Raw genomic sequence first — 17,324 nt, forward strand, 5'->3', positions numbered from 1 at the left:
GCTCTCCTGGACTCCATGTCCTCTCCTCACCGGAGGAGAAAACCCATTTCCCTGCAGTGGAATACATTTTTCTCCTGGAAAAAGACCCAGAGCCTTTATGGAGTCCTGGATGGGATTTTTTTTTACCCCCTCGGCTTTAGTACTCTTTTGTCCCAGTGATTCCCAAATTGTCTTCTTTAATCCTGACTGTTCTTGCAAATGCTAGATCAGTGTAATCACCTGTGTGACATTTATATGTGATTATGCCATTATGAACTCAAATTCACTGTCACAAATCAGATTCTTCACAAACGCTCCTTCCCTTCTAGCTTCTGATCACATACCATTGAGTTTCTTTTTGTGACGTTACTCTTTGCCACCCAGACTGAAGAGAATAAAACTGCTTTTGACTCCTCTCTGATCCTTAACCTTTGTGTCTAATCAGTCACAGATCCTCTTGGGCAGGATTTCTCATATCTGCCTCTGCTGTTCCATTCCCACTGCTTCCAACCCTCCACCAGATCCTTCCTCAACCTCAGCTTCCATGTTAACCTCCTAACTGGTTTTCTTGTGTTGACACTCTCCTTCCATTGTTCTTTCTCACTATTGCCAGGTCAGTTTTTTCTCAGAACACTGATTTGATTACATTATTCCCTTGCCCAAAAACCTGGTGCCGTTTCCCATTCCTACCCTAAAAGTAACTCCTTCTTTGGCCACAACCCACTTTTCAAGCCTCATCTCTCTTATCATTCTCCTCTATGAGCACCTGCTGCAGCCAGAGCTGACTGCTCACTGGCTCTGGCCTGCTTTGCCCTTTCCTTCCTCTGCTTTTTCTCCTCCTCTAAAATGTACACTTGTCCCCAAATCTTTTTTTTCTTCAAGGCTTGTCTCAAGTCCCCTTTCTGTCATGAAGGCCTCTCTAGTCTGCATTTATCTTTTCTTCTTTGGAACTTGTAGCATTTCAGAACCCTGGCACACACTTGGCTATTAACCCTATACTGTCTATTCTCGTTTAGTGCTTAGGTTTTCACATTGGTTATCTGTCTCTTCAACCACATTATAAGCTCTTTGAAGGACAGGGTACCCTTCTTTGTATTCTCCATGATGCTTGGCATCCAGGAGGCGTGCAGTAAATATTGTTATTTATACGTTATCATCCAGTGCTTATATTTCTTTTTTTCAATGCTTATATTTCTTAGCAAGAGCTACCATGTACTTAATTATATTGCTTAATCTTTACAATAATTTTGAAGGAAGGAGTATTTTATATACTCTACAGATGAGTAAACAGGCTCAGAGAAGTTCAGTAACTTGCCACAGCCACACTGTTGAAGTCAGGATTCACACTCAGATCTTTGGATTCGATTACACATGCCATTTACACTTACTAGTAATTCTGCTTATTAGTTTGATGTATGTTTTTTTGAGGCTGGGAGAGTGCTTAACACCTACCTTGCTATTACTTGCTTAATTCATGGTAGCCGAAAAAGTGTGCAAACATGGATCAGCAGTCATTGCTAACAGGGATAATGCAAACAGATGCAAACTGTGCCAAGCAAACTTGGTCAGAGTTCACGGGAAAATAGGATTTCCCCTTAATCTCATTGCTTACTGGTGGAGTGACTCATCTTCTAGTTGTACGTTGTTTTAAGTTATTCAGTATTTGTATAAGTTGGACATGGGAGGGAAAACCGCTGATGAGATATACGAGACACGTCATTTGAGCTTATGAGTGTTCCCGGGATATCCCCAAGATGTCTGCCTGTGTATTCTTGCCTCTCCAATTTACTTTTGACTTTCACCTTTTGGATTTCTTTCAGAATGAAGCCGCTTCCCAGTTCCTTTCTGCCTTCCATGTAGGCAGCTTCAAGAGGCTACTTTTTATTACTGTGATGCACAAGGCTTTACTGTATGCTTATTTTACTGTAGTCAGATTAATATTGTTTACTCAGACACTAGAAATTCCAGGAATTGAAAATTTTCCCTTCTCTATTCTCCCTTTTCTATTCTTGATTTTTTTTTTCATTGGAAGAGGACAAAAAGACAACCCAAACAATTATCTTTTGTAGTTAGCAATAAAAATGAGTATAGGTGATAGCAAATTCTGCCTCAGTGCTAGTGCGAAAATCTTAAACTTTGATGGCTTTTGCCGAAACAATGTTGTTTCTGCTTTATAAACAAAAGAAATAGCTTATTCAGCTCAGTAAAGTAGTGAAGTAAAGCAGGAGCCAGAAATAGAGGTTCTGTGTTTTTTATGTAATTGGTTAACTTGGTTTCCCTGTGTATCTCCGTTTTCTCACAGCGTTGTTTGGAGGGCAGAATCAGAAGACATATGCACATTGTAAAGCATAAAGTAGTTTTCAGGGATGCACGACAGGCGGTCCTAGTGGAGAACACTTGATTTATGAATCATCTGTACATGCATCCTGCAAGGGTAATGGATCTGGTCTCAGTCCAGAGCCCTTCTGAAGGGGATGAGCTGAATGGTTTGTTTGGCCCCTGAACCAGAACACCTGGGAAAAAATGAAGTGTAGACATGCTTTTCTTACACATATGGAGGCAGGTTATTGGTACTTACAGGGATCCATCTACCCTACCACCATGTGAAGACAGGAGTGGGGAAGGTTATTTTCCTGGTATCCCTCCCTTTTTTTATAGTGACAAACTATTGATAAAACTTGTACTATTATTACTCCTTATCTAATGCACGTGCTAGATGCTTTTGTAGTATTGACTTTTTATAGTCAAATCATTTAATTTTATGGAGTCCTTATGATAGCCCTTTGAAGTAGGTAGGTGGGCCCACTTTATACCGGAGGAACCTTGAGGCTCAAAAAAGTGAACTGACTTGACCAAAGTCTTATAAGGTAATGGATGGCCCGTAGAGAAGATGCAAATCCAGAGACTTAGAGCTAGTCCATGCTCCTTTAGTACCTTCACAGCTCCTCTGAGGGCTTGTGCTTGTACCTGAGAAGGATAATAATAATACAGTATTCAGAGTTACTGTTAAAGGAAACATTTTGAGTTTGATCATTTTTTTAGGGTGGACAATGAAAAATCTATAAAGATTCTTAAAAGGAGCCTTGAACAACCCTCTATAATTGCTTTTCTCTGGGAACTCTTTTTGAGGGCTTCAAGTTCTATATCGTGCTAAATTTTTCTTCAAGACTTTTCTCTCTCTTATTTGAAAAGTGTTTACTTTCTGTTTTTTGGGGGGAAGTTTTTCCACTGAGTTTCAGCTCTGCATATTTTTATTTTGTTTTGTTTTGGGATCATCTAGTGCAAGGACTTAAATTTTCTGTGTATTTGCTTCCAGGGAAGGAGGGAAGTTTGGCACAGTATTGGTGCTTTAGAGTTGTTTCCTGGTTGGTTGTAAAGCAGAGGGGATTTCCAGAATGTGTAAGCGCGGATGAACTCCTTTAACTGAAAGTAGAATTAAAAAAAAAAAAAAAGTGGTTAACAGCATTTCTGGGAGCCATGTTTATCGCCTTTCCTTGCCTGATTTGTTCCTTTCTAATTTGGGAGCAAGACTCTGCAATTAGAAAAATGTATTGCCTTAAAAAAATGTATTGCCTTTTTCCCTTTCTTTTAGCCCGTCTTTGTAAGTCAGTGAGGATAGGATAGGAACAGGAAGGAGAGTGGGATTAAAAAGAATATAGCTTTTTGTTTTGCCTAGAAATTTAATTTCGAAACTATTTTTAACAGAATAAGATCTGTTTCCTCAAAGCCCATGCAGGATTTAAGAAACAACTTTTAAACTTGTGAGTAAATACCATTCTGTCTGGGATATTTAGTAGACAAATATACTTGTAAATATACTTAGCTGCTGGAGAACATGTGTTGAACACAACCCAAGGTAAATGTGGACTGCAAAGAACTTTTTATTACTTGTTATAAGTGAGGAGGCAGGGAGATAGCTCTAAAAGCACTGCCTCCCTGTGGGGTTAGTACAGGAAGCTTTTATTCAGTGTATTAGGGGGCGGGGCAGGGAGTTTACAGACAATTTGTGGTTCAATTGCACATGCCTAGCATGTCAGTATGCTAGTATATACATCGTATGTTCAAAAACTGGTGGAAAACTCTGCCCATAGGAGGAGATCTTAGTATTCTAATGAGCTAAAGGTAACTTCAGGTCAGCTCCCAGGAGCCCCTGCATGGGTTCTCAACTCCAGTCTATCTCAAACTGGCTCATGTGTAAGGGGCTATCACGTGAGACACAGAAAGGGGCTATCAGGTAGAACACCTAATTAGTGTCTCCTTGGCTGGAACTGTTGATTCTGCAAAACAAAACACATTCCTTCCCTACTCTTATCCCTTCTCCCTCTCCCTTCTGTTTGATAGTTTTCAGCCCTCTTAGATTTGAGTAACTTCCCTTTGCATCCGAGCTAACAGAATGACCATAATTTACTTATTCAGTTTTCTATTAAAGGATATTTCAGTTGTCTAAATTAAGTCTTACTATTGCAAAAATGCCACAGTGAATCTCCTTACACATTTGTAATTTCTCACATACTCCAAGACAGCTGTAACATAGATTCCTGCAAATCGGTTTGTATTATTAGGGCAGTGGAAATGTATCAGTTTTGATTGGCCTCCATGGAAATTTATCGGTATACATACACACTGATCAGCAAGGTATGAGAATTCTTGTTTCTCCACAGTTTTGTGTTTCAGTGTGTCATCAAACATATTGATTTTTGCCTATCTGAAGTGAAAAATGGAATCTCAGTATAGAATTAATTTACATTTTTCTTAATGACTAAGTTACGCATCTTTTCATAGGTTTAAAAACCACTTGTATTTTTTTTTTCTGAAAACTGCTTGCTTCTGCCTTTTAGAAAAATCTACTTGTAAATCTGTTTGCATATGTTGTATTCTATTTTAATTGTTTACTTTCCCCCCAAAATGCTGGTTGCCACCTATTAAATTGATTTCATGACCCAGTACTGGGTTGTGACCTGTAGTTGAAAAATACCTCATTAGACTTCTATACAGGTAAAATCTCATTTGTCTGTAGTAGTCGATAGTGTTGATTGGCATGCCTTGTGTAAGAGCATAGGCCATTTTTTTTTTTTAAAGATTTTATTTATTTGACAGAGAGAGACACAGCGAGAGGGGGAACACAAGCAGGGGGAGTGGGAGAGGGAGAAGCAGGCTTCCCGCGGAGCAGGGAGCCCGATGCGGGGCTCGATCCCAGGTCCCCGGGATCATGACCTGAGCTGAAGGCAGATGCTTAACTACTGAGCCACCCAGGTGCCCCAGCATAGGCCACTTTTGAATGCAAACTGGTGCAGCCACTGTGGACAACAGGATGGAGGTTCCTCAAAAAGTTAAAAATGAAACTACCCTATGATCCAGCTATCACACTACGGGGTATTTACCCAAAGAATAGAAAAACACTAATTCAGAGGCATACATGCCCCCTTATTGCAGCATTATTTACAATAGCCAAGATATGGAAGTAGCCCGATTGATGAATGGATAAAGAAGATGTGGTATATAAATACAATGGAATATTATTCAGCCATAAAAAGGAATGAAATCTTGCTGTTTGCAATGACATGCATGGAGCTAGAGAGTATAATGCTAAGCAAAATAAGTCAGAGAAAGACAAATATCATATAATTTCACTCATATGTGGAATTTAAGAAACAAAACAAATGAGGAAAGAGGGGAAAAAAGAGAGAAACAAACCAAGAAACAGACTTTTAACTATAGAGAAACTGATGGTTACCAGAGGGGAGATAGGTGGAGGGGATGGGTGAAATAGGGGATGGGGATTAAGGACTGTGCTTGTCATAATGAACACTGAGTGGTTAAAATTTTTGAAAAAAGAAAATAGGCCACTTTTTAAATTGGCTTATTTGGGGCTTTGCTATTGAGTTGTATGAGTTCCTTATATATTTTGCATATTAACTCCCTTTCAGATATATGGGTTGCAAATATTTTTTCCTGTTCCATAGGTTGTCTTTTCAGTTTGTCGATGATTTCCTTTGCTGTGCAGAAGCTTTTTAGTTTGATGTAGTCCTACTTGTTTTTCATTTTGTTGCTTTGCTTTAAGTATGATTTCCAAAAAATTATTATTAATACCCATGTCAAGGAGCTTTTTTCCTATTTTCTTCTAGGAGTTTCATGGTTTTAGGATTTTTTTTTAAGATTTTTTTTTTTAATTTATTCATTTGAGACAGAGAGATAGAGAGAGAGAGCATGAGCAGGGGGAGGTGCAGAGGGAGAGGGAGAAGCAGGCTCTCCGCTGAGTAGGGAGCCGAATGTGGGACTCGATCCCAGGACCCTGGGATCATGACCTGAGCCGAAGGCAGAGGCTTAACCATCTGAGCCACCCAGGCACCCCATGGTTTTAGGATTTATATCTAAGCCTTTAATCCAGTTTGAGTTAATTTTTATGAGTGGTGTAAGATAGGGGTCAAGTTTCATTTTTTTACATGTGAATATCCAGTTTTACCAGCACCATAAATATTTATTTATTTTAGAGAGTGAGCAGGGAAGAGGGGCAGAGGGAGAGGGAGAAGAGAGTCTTAAGCAGACTCCATGTTGAGCATGGAGCCTGACATGGGGCTTGATCTTACCACCCTGAGATCACGACCTGAGCTGAAACCAAATGTTGATGCTTAACCAACTCTACCACCCATGCACCCCTCCCAGCACCATTTATTGAAAAGACTATCTTTTCTCCATTGAGTATTCTTAGCTCCCTTGTTAAATATTAGTTGACTGTATGCTTAGGTTTATTTCTGGGCTTCCCCTTCTGTTTCTTTGGTCTGTTTGTTTTTATGCCAACACCATATGGTTTTAATTACTATAGCTTTTTAATAGAGCTTGAAACCAGGAAGTATAATGCCTTGTTCTTTGTTCTTCTTTTTCAGGATTTCTTTGGTTATTTGGAGTCTTTGTGGTTCCATATAAATTTTAGGAGTGTTTTTTCTATTTCTATTTAAAAAATGTGCTTAGAAACTTGATAGACATTGCATTGGATCTACAGATGTGTTTTTGGTAGTATTGACATTTTAACAATACTAATTCGTCCAATTCATCAACACAGGACACCTTTCCATTTATTTGTATTCTCTTAGATTTCTTTCATCATTGTATGAAAAGTGGACAAAGGACCTGAATAGACATTTTTCCAAAGAAAATATGTGAATGGCCAAGAGGTACATGAAAAGATACTCCGCATCCCTAGTCATTAGGGAAATACAATTAAAACCACAATGAGATATCACCTCATACCTGTTAGAATGGCCATTGTCAAAAGGTAAGAGATAACAAATGCTAGAGTGGATATGGAGAAAAGGAAACCCTTGTGCACTGTTGGGATTGTAAATTGGCACAGCCACTATGGGAAACAGTATGGAATATGGAAGTTCCTCAAAAAATTAAAAATAGAACTACCATATGATCCAGCAATTCCAGTTCTGGGACTACATGCAAAGGAAATGAAAACACTAACTCAAAAAATATCTACACCCCCATGTTCATAGCTTTATTTACAGTAGCCAACACAGGGAAACAACCTAAGTGTCCATTGATGGATAAATGGATAAAGAAGTTGTGGCATATATATACAATGGGAATATTATTCAATCATAAAAAAAGGATATTTTACCATTTATGACAACATGGATGGACCTTGAAGGCATTATGCTAAATGAAATAAGTCTGACAAAGACAAATACTGTATGATCTCACTTATATGTGGAATCTAAGTAAAGAAAACCCACCAGGGCGCCTGGGTGGCTCAGTCGGTTAAGCGGTTAAGCGTCTGCCTTCAGCTCAGGTCATGATCCTGGAGTCCCGGGATTGAGTCTTGCATCGGGCTCCCTGCTTGGCGGGGAGTCTGCTTCTCCTTCTGACCCGACCCTCTCTTGTGCTCTTTCTCTCTCACTCTCTCTCTCAAATAAATAAATAAAATCTTTAAAAAAAAAAAAAAGAAAACCCACCAAACTCAAAGAAAAAGAGATCAGACTTGTGGTTACCAGAGGCAGAAGGTGGTGAGAAGGGGATATTGGAGGAAGATGGTCAAAAGATACAAACTTCCTGTTATAAGATAAATAAGTACTAAGTACGTAATGTGTAGCATGATGACTGTAGCTAACACTGCTGTAGGATGTATGGGAAAGTTGTTAAGAGAGTAGATCTTTAGAGTTCTCATCACAAGGAGAAAACTTTTTTCCTTTTATTGTACCTATATGAAATGATGTTAATTAAACCTAGTGTGTCAATCATTTCACAATGTATGTAAATCGAACCATCATACTGTACATCGAAAAGTTATACAGGCATGTATAGCAGTTATTTCTCAATAAAACTGGAAAAAAAGAGCATAGACCATAATTTATTAGTATGTACTGTCCAGAAAGAAGGAAAAACTGTTACAAGGCAGGTGGATGGGAGTTCAGGCCCATGTGAGGACTACTCCACCATCTTCAAACATAGTTGTTTTGTTGTCTTCTGGCTTTTGTGGTTCCCAGCTTGATTTTTGTTGCTCGGAGCTATTGTGGTGCACATGAGGGCATGAATTTCTAGGTTTTGAATCCCAGGTCCACCACTTCCTAGTTCTGTGACCTGCTTGACTTCTCTGTGCTTTAGTTTCCTAATCTGTTCAGTTCCTAACCATTTTTAGGAATGAGAGAGTTAATAGATGAAAAGCACTTGGAATGCTTGTTTTTCTATACTTTGTGATCTACATGGAACGTGGAGAACACTATAAAAGTCTTTCTGTTATTATTATTATTATTTGGCTTGATGTATACAGGATTTCTTTCTTTAACGTCAAAATTAAAAATTTTGTGAAGACTAGGTGAATTTTTTCATTAAGTTTTCCTTGAATCTCATGAATCCTTAAAGACATAGATTTTTTTAATATTAGGAGAGTTTGTTGTTTTTTTTTTTTAATGATTAGTTCTCATCTTTTTGTTCTGGTTTATTCCTCACAGTTGTGAGGCTATTCTCTGTCCTTCGTATCTATAATTTGTTTTCTCTGTTTCTCTCTTACTTCTTTTCCTCTACATTCTGGTAGAATTTCTCAACGTTTGTGCTGTATTTCACGAAATCCATATTCTAGTAAATTACTTCTCATCTTTACTGTTTTGGAGATTTAAATTCTACTGTTGCATTCCGTTTTTTCTTGCATTTCTATTTTATTTTTGCCAGATCCCTTTGCATTTCTTGCAGTTCTCTCCTTAAAGCTTATTGCTCTTTCTTCGTATATGCAACTGAGTTTGTCTTCAATAATAAATAAACAATAATAAAATATGTCCTCCATCCCCTGAGTTTTTGTTGTTTCTGAGGGCTTCCTCTCTCTTCTTTTGCTACACTACCCATTGTCTCTGGCCATTTCACCCACTCTGGTTTTCTCTAGCACCTGTGCACCAATGACTCACAGATATATATACCTCCAGCCCTCACGTTCTCACCGAACCCTGAACTTCCTGTTGGGCATCTTCCTGAATAACATTCTTTCAGTGACAGGATAAAAGTGGTAAACTGTTTTATTCTTTGTCTGTAAATGTCTATTTGAATGATAGTTTAATTACATAGAATTTAATATTTTCTCTCAACACTTTGAAGATAGTATCGCAATATCTTCTGGTCTCTATTTTGAGACATTTGCTTTCCATCCAATTTTTAAAAAATTTTTTTATTTATTTAAGTAATCTCTATACCCACTGTGGGGCTTGAACTCATGACCCTGAGTTCAAGAGTCCCACGCTCCTCTAATTGAGCCAGCCAGGCGCCCCATCCGTTCAAGTTTTGTTCCATATATCATCTCTATCCTCGTCGTTGCCATAAAATTTTTTTTCACTTCTGTTGTTTCATTATGATGTGTATGTATGAATGTATTTATTTTTCCTGCTTGGGATTCACTGAGCTTCCTGAATCTGAAGTTTCATGTCTTGAGTCACTTCTGAATAATTCTCAGCCCTTGCATCTTCCAAGTATTGCTTCTCCTGAAATTCTTATTAGACTTTTATGGGACCCTTTCACTCTCCTCCATGTTTCTTACTCTTTCATGTATTTCATCTCATTGTAGCTCTGAACTGCATTCTGGGTAACATTTTTAGATCTGTTTTCTAATTCACTACTTCTTACCTCAGATGTGTCTGTTCTTCTCTCTACCCATTTGTTTACAGGTTTTTTTTCCCCATTGTTTCAATAATTTATAGACCACAAAATTCACCATTTTAAGTGTACAGTTCAGTGATTCTGAGTAAATTTATATACTTGTGTGGCTAGCACCATGATTCAGTTTTAGAATACTTTTTTCACCCCACAAACTTTCATCATGCCCTTTGGGGAACAATCCCTGCTCCTACTCCTAACCCCAGCAACCACTTAGTTGCTGTCTGTCTCTGTAGTTTCACCTTTACTAAAATTTTCATAGAATCATATAATCTGTAATTTTTTTGTCTTTCACTTAATATAATGTTGTATATTTGTTTTTAGATATAGTTTTAAATATGTTTTTGAGTTTATCTTACATGAATCAGTAGTTCCTTTTCATTACTGAGTGTATTCTAGTGTATTAATACCTCACAGTTTGTTTATTCACCACCTGACGGACATTTGGATTTTCTCCCATCCGTTTAGTTTCCATTATTCTAAAATTTTAATTTTAGAACTTCTCTTTCAAATTTTTTTCTTCATTCTTTCATGGCCTATTTCTTTTCTTACAGTTTTGATTCTTTTTTTTATGTTTAATTATTTTTTATACTTAGTTTATATTGCCTCTTAGATTTCTCTATTATTCTTTATCCTGAATTCTTTGGGATTTAATCCTTCTGTTGTGTCAGAGGACTCACACATGATAGATTGTTTACTCTTGTGTTTTATGATTTTAAATTGGTGAGTTCAGTTTTAGAGGAACTTGTTCTTTCTGTGAGAATTCCTTTATTGTCTGGATTGTTGATAGTATCTCTCCGGAGAGGTTTTCTGTTAGCTTCTGCCAAGTGTCCAAGGGATATTACTGGATCAGAACCAGTTTTTTGTTTTTATTTATTTATTTTTTAAAGTAAGCTCTACACCCAACGTGGGACTTGAACTCATGACCCCGAGGTCAAGAGTCGCATGTTCTACCAGCTGAGCCAGCCAGGCGCCCCTGGTTCACAACCAGTTTTTGTGTGCTTTCTTGGTGGAGCATCATGAATTTTGCGTCTAAATTTGTACTCCAACCCATTTAAAACACAAGCCTGGAGTTTCTTTTTGTTCAGGGATTTGTTTTTCCCTACTTCAATCCCTGGTAGAGATAGAGAAGGTGGTGTATTGTGTTTTGATATCAGTGTTCCTATTTGTAAAGGTTCCTCTTTTATTCAGAAGTTCACTTGCAATTTCTCCCTTCATTTGGGAGGTTTGCTATATCTCCAGTTCCCATGGAGGTATCAGAAGCCAAGCCCCTGTTTGCTAATACCCATCCCATTTCTTTTCTTCTCTCCTAGACAGCATTAGCATCAATCTTTATCCTTACCATTCTGATTTTCAGATTTGGCCTCATCTCTGGCACTGGGAGATTTCTTTCTTTCTCACAAGTTCAACCATGCATAGGTATTTTTGTTGTATTTTATACAGCTTTTTAGATACTTATAGCAGGAAAGGTTTGTTTTGTTTTTGTTTTCATCTTACTGGAATCAGAAAATTCAGATAAGATTATAAGTATTTAAAAATAAGATAGTATACCATGGTAATTATAGCAGTAATTACTAAATGAAAAGTATCTTCTAAAACGTAACTTGCTATTAAATGAGTATAAGCTTTCTAAGACTACTAGTTGTTAGATTGCAGTGATGTTTTCCAGACATATGATTTCATTTTTCTCTGGCTACATTAAGGCAGTCATTTTAGTATTCTTTTTATTTAGGATTTATTTGTATCTCATGGTGTAAAGAAGGCACACAAGAAATTTGGCCATTAGATGCAGAGATGGATTTTTTATTGTGGTTCCCATGTTAAGAGCAGTGCTTGCCACCAAAATAGCTGGTATTCCCCTGTTTTTCCATATCCGCTATGACTAAAGCCAGTTTTTTTAATACTCCCTTTCTTCTGATCTTTGGAAAATATAATCTGATTGTTGTAGTACATTGGATATAATTAACATGTTAAGTTCACTGTTTCTTTTATGATGTAAAGTTTTGAGTATACATTGTTGTAGTCCTGTTTCCCCTTAGCTGCCATTCTAGAGTAGGATGTTAACTCAATAAAATCAGTGAGAGAGATGTGTTTTGAATTTCCTGGTGAGATTTGTATCAAAGTCTCAGAAGTAAACCACCTTAAACATGGACCATCATTCCAAAAAATTGAAGAGTTTTAACCTACTCTTAAGTGGCAAGGTGAAAAAGAAGTTTTAGCATCTCTTTGAATATCACCTGTTGAGAAAAATCAGTTGCTTAACCTCTTTGCCTTCTCATCCATAATGTAGGAGGAGTAATAAATAGAAGAGTCAATTTTTACTGCCATGTATGTTTTGAGAGTCGCTTACAATTATGAAGTCAGCTCTTTGACGGCAGGTGCTGGAGTCACCTCTAGAATTCATGTGTCATGTGTACGGCATAAGCTGTTCCATTCTTTTATTTCTCTTTTGTTGCACATACTTGGATCATTTTGCTACTCATTTGTGATTAGGTAACAACTACAAAGCAATAAATATCAGTTCTGCTCTTTGTTCCTAATAAGTTGAATAAGGTAGACAATTTAAGACTTTTGATTAGCTGTTTTATAATTGTAAGTATAAAGACTTTATACTTATTCTTTGAGCTTTCAGATTGCCCAGTTGTTAATCCTCAAACGTGCAAAGCTCTTTGATGTTTGACTAAGGGCCTTGGCAGTTTTTCCCTCTGCCTAAAAGGCTCTTCCTCGGAAGCATGGTTGATTCCTTCACTTCATTCAAGTCTTTGTTTAAATGTCACCTCATCAGAAAGACCTTTTCCTCACCATATCTTAGAGAGGGGCTAGGAAGAGTCGTGCTAGCACCCTAACCTAATTAATTTTTCATCAAGGCACTTTTCTGTACCGAAAATTAAATATCTATTTGTTATCTTGGTATTGCTTGTTTCCTCTACTAATATGTAAATTTTGTTTTTTTCCTTAAGATTTTATTTACTTATTTATTTATTTATTTATTTGTCAGAGAGAGAGAGAGAGCACAAGTAGGCAGAGCAGCAGAGGGAGAGGGAGAAGCAGGCTCCCCGCTGAGCAGGGAGCCCAATGCAGGACTCGATCCCAGGACCCCGGGACCACGACCTGAGCCGAAGGCAGACGCTTAACTGACTGAGCCACCCAGGTGCCCCTAGTATGTAAATTTCTTGAGCTCAATGAACTTGTTCACAGTTCTGTTCCTAGGAATAAGAACATTATTTGGCACAGAGTAGGTGCTTAATGAAAATCTATTGCTTGACCCAGTGTATGTGTTACAAACTTGTGGTCTGTGGGTGGAATCGAGTCCATATATATTTTTTGTTTGAGCATCCATCTTTGTATTTTACTCTTTTTAAAAGTTATTTGATAATATTTCAAAATGCTAGATTTTTTATTTTCCTTGAAAAATTTTAACTGCTAAACCTGGGTATTTACTTTTGTGGGGCAACAATTAGCTGGACTGAGCACTGGGCTACTCCCTTTATAAGAGACCTACATTCTCTAGTTTGTTAGTCTTTAAGATCTCTTTCTATAGAATCTTGGACAATGAGACTTACACCATTTGCTGTTTATCATTTTGCCTGCTCTGTTATGTTTTCTTAGACTTGGCCCATTCTACTTATTTATGTCACCTGCCTGATCCCTGTAGGCATTTGAGGTAACAAACTCTGTTGCAAGTCATGGTATTTATAATTCCTGTGCGGTTATACTTTTCAGATTTAAATTTTTTTTTTTTTTTAAGATTTTATTTATTTATCTGAGAGAGAGGATGAGAGGAGAGAGAGAGCACATGAGAGGGGGGAGGGTCAGAGGGAGAAGCAGACTCCCTGCTGAGCAGGGAGCCCGATGTGGGACTCGATCCCGGGACTCCAGGATCATGACCCGAGCCGAAGGCAGTCGCTTAACCAACTGAGCCACCCAGGCGCCCTCAGATTTAAATTTAAAAGTATAAAATGGGTAAAGATGATAGAAGTTGTGACTGTTATTGAAGGAGCTGTACATTGAATTTATAAAACCTCTGTGTTACAAAAATGAACTCCCTTTAGGCCAATGAACACATGAAAAAAAGCTCCACATCATTAGTCATTTGGGAAATGTACGTCAAAACCACAATGAGGTACCATTTCACACCCACAAGCATGACTTTAATAAAAAACACATACAATAACAAGTATTGGTGAGGCTGTGGAGAAATTGGAAGCCTCATACATTGCAGTTGGAAATGTAAAACAGTGCAGCTACTTTGGAAAATAGTCTGGCAGTTCCTCGAAAAGTTAAACATAGAGTTACTATTACTACATGACAGTTTCCCATGAAAACTTGTACACAAATGTTCATAGCATTAGTCATAATAGCCTAAAATTGGAAATAATCCAAGTGTCCATCAACTAATGAATGGATCAATAAAATGTGGTATATCCATACAATGGAATATTATTCAGCAATAAGAAGGAATGGAATACTCATTTATGCTACAGTGTTAACAAACCTTGAAAACATTATGATGAGTGAAAGAAGTCAATCACAAAAGACCACATATTTGTATAATTTGGTTTATATGAAATGTCCAGAATAAGTGAATCGATAGAGACAGAAGATAGTTTAATGGTTGCTATGTGGTAGGGTAGAGAAATGGTGATTGACTGCTAATGAGTATGGAGTATCTAGTAGGAAAGCCAGAATATTCTAAAATTAGATCATGGTAATGTTGCACAACCTGTGAATTGTATACTTCAAATGAGTGAATTGTGTGGTATGTGAATTATATATCAATAAATGTTTTTTCAAAAGGACTTCTTTTGTTAATCAAAAGCTTTGTGGATTTTCATACCCCAGATCATTAGCCAATCTGTAATCAAATACAATCTAGCAGCAGTGCTAGAAAGAAATAATTATTTAAATTTACCCTCCATTAAAACAATTAAGCTTGGGGCACCTGGGTGGCTCAGTCGTTAAGCGTCTGCCTTCGGCTCAGGTCATGATCTCAGGATCCTGGGATCGAGCCCCGCATCGGGCTCCCCGCTCTGCGGGAAGCCTGCTTCTCCCTCTCCCACTACCCCTGCTTGTGTTCCCTTTCTCGCTGTGTCTCTTTCTGTCAAATAAATAAATAAAATCTTTAAAAAAAAAAAAAATTTAAGCTTGCAGATTTGTATTGCCCTATGCCATAGTTAGTATGCTATCTCAATAGGTCAGCTCTTTCTGTCATGCTTTATCAGCATGGTCTACTCAGTGGCTTTTTAAAGAAATATTTTATTTATTTATTTATTTATTTATTTGAGAAAGAGAGGGAGAGAGAGTGTGCCCGGGTGAGCATGTGCAGGTGCAGGGTGGGTGGGGAGGGAGGGTTCCTTTCTTTTTTGGTTATCCATACGTAGATAACAAACCACCCAGATGTAGTGGCTTTAAATAGAAACACTTATTATTTTTATTATTATCTCTCATGGTTCTTGAGTTTGACTAGACTCAGCTGTGTGGCTCTTGCTTGGGTATTCTACCATTGTAATTAAAAGGGGGCTGAGGTCATCTTGAAGTCTTCCTCATTCTCATGGGGCTGATGTTGATGCTGACTGTTGGAGGGGACTCAGTTGGACTGTCGGGTAGCTACACTGTCTTTCAAATTTTGCATTCCGTTGAATTTCTGCCTGCTTTTGGTCATTCTGTAGTACCTTCAAATAGTTGTTTTTCATATAGAATTTATGTTATCTGATAGTCCAGTACAGACTACTCCATCATTACCAGTAATGGAACTCCCACTCCTCCTTTTCTTTCCTCCATAGCACTCATCACACTTGGCATTTAATATAATTTATTAACTTAATTATTTGGTTTATTTTGTGTCTCCTTCTACCAAAATGCGGGCTCCATTAGAGTTTTGTCTCTTTAGTAACTGCTGGGAACAATAGTAGATGCTCCACAAATATTTGTTGAATATTTCAACTCTTCAAAATAGCTAGAAGTAAACAAAATCATCTTGATGATCGAAGAGGGACTATTATAGAGCCTTATTCTTTCAACACTGTTGTACTGGTAGACTAGCATATCTGAGGTTTACATCTCCTTGGCTTAAGAGCAGGTTATAGAGATTCTGACATTTCATTTTCATCATGACTGCCATGGGAGTCAATTTAGCAGGTGAGAACTGGTTACGGATCAAATGCAATTAGCATGTGGAAGTACTATATGAAGTATAAAGTGCTATGAGATTATAAAGCATTTCAGATAATTCCATGCAGTTGCATCTCTTAGTCTGGTCTTTCCAGATTTCATTTCGAAAGTGTTTTTGAGTTTGTGTATTTTTAAGCGATGAATATTTTTACTTACCAGAACAGTAATAAAAGTCATAGCAGTGTGTTTATAATAAAGTCCTTGCTAAGTTCTTATTAATATTTTATCTGGCTTTTCTTTTTTAGGAACTCGAGAGATTTCAGAACTTTGTAAAATGCTGTCCTCCTTTTGATATCGTCATCGATGGGCTCAATGTTGCCAAAACATTTCCTAAAGCTCGTGAATCTCAAGTTGTAAGTACAAGTTTTATATTGTTATTCCAAATCTCTAGAAATATTTATTGTACTTATTTGTGATCTTTCTTGGGTCTCTAATTCCCCATTTTTCCTTCCTCTAAAAATAAGCTCCTAAAGGTGTCACGGTAACTAACTACTTATCTAAGAGTCACTGTTTTCTTCTCTGGCAAGTAAGTGGCTCTTCTAGGCTGGCCAAGAGGGATTAAAAAGTCCATGTAATAGGGGCACCTGCATGGCTCAGTTGGTTAAGCATCTGACTCTTTATTTCAGCTCAGGTCTTGATCTCAGGGTCATGAGTTCAAGTTCTGTGTTGGGCTCCACACTGGGTGTGGAGCCTTCTTAAAAAAAAAGTCCACGTAATAAAGGGCCATTTCAGGCCTTTTTCTTATATAATTTTAGGTAACCTTCTTCTGTATCTCTACTCTTTCTTTGGGTACTCTGTCATTTCCCTGTGAGTCACATTCCTCTGCTTGAAATTTATCAATATAAACTATCAAGAGATGTTAATATATTTGTTTTTTCCAAACATAGTATGCTCATAAATGAATCTAAGCAGTTCTTTTTTTTATAAGGTAATCATTTGTTCTATCAGTTTATAAATGTCTAGTAGTTTCTAATAGGAATATCATGATTTTTCATAGCAGTAGTGAGCAGTTATTTTAATCCCCTTTTTTATAG

The 17,324-nt window shown here is 37.5% G+C and overlaps 1 protein-coding gene across 3 annotated transcripts in view; it reads left to right on the top strand.

The window, feature by feature from the left end:
• Positions 1 to 17,324, top strand: part of PRORP (protein only RNase P catalytic subunit) — a 128,741-nt gene that overhangs the window by 25,529 nt on the left and 85,888 nt on the right. For all 3 annotated transcript variants that reach the window (XM_036101969.2, XM_078053565.1, XM_078053566.1), the window contains exon 6: positions 16,536 to 16,643. In XM_036101969.2, the coding sequence (XP_035957862.2) occupies positions 16,536 to 16,643 (108 nt within the window). The remainder of the gene's footprint in view (positions 1 to 16,535; positions 16,644 to 17,324) is intronic.

The sequence above is a fragment of the Halichoerus grypus genome, chromosome 8 (genome assembly GCF_964656455.1).
Source record: "Halichoerus grypus chromosome 8, mHalGry1.hap1.1, whole genome shotgun sequence".
Taxonomy (NCBI): domain Eukaryota; kingdom Metazoa; phylum Chordata; class Mammalia; order Carnivora; family Phocidae; genus Halichoerus; species Halichoerus grypus.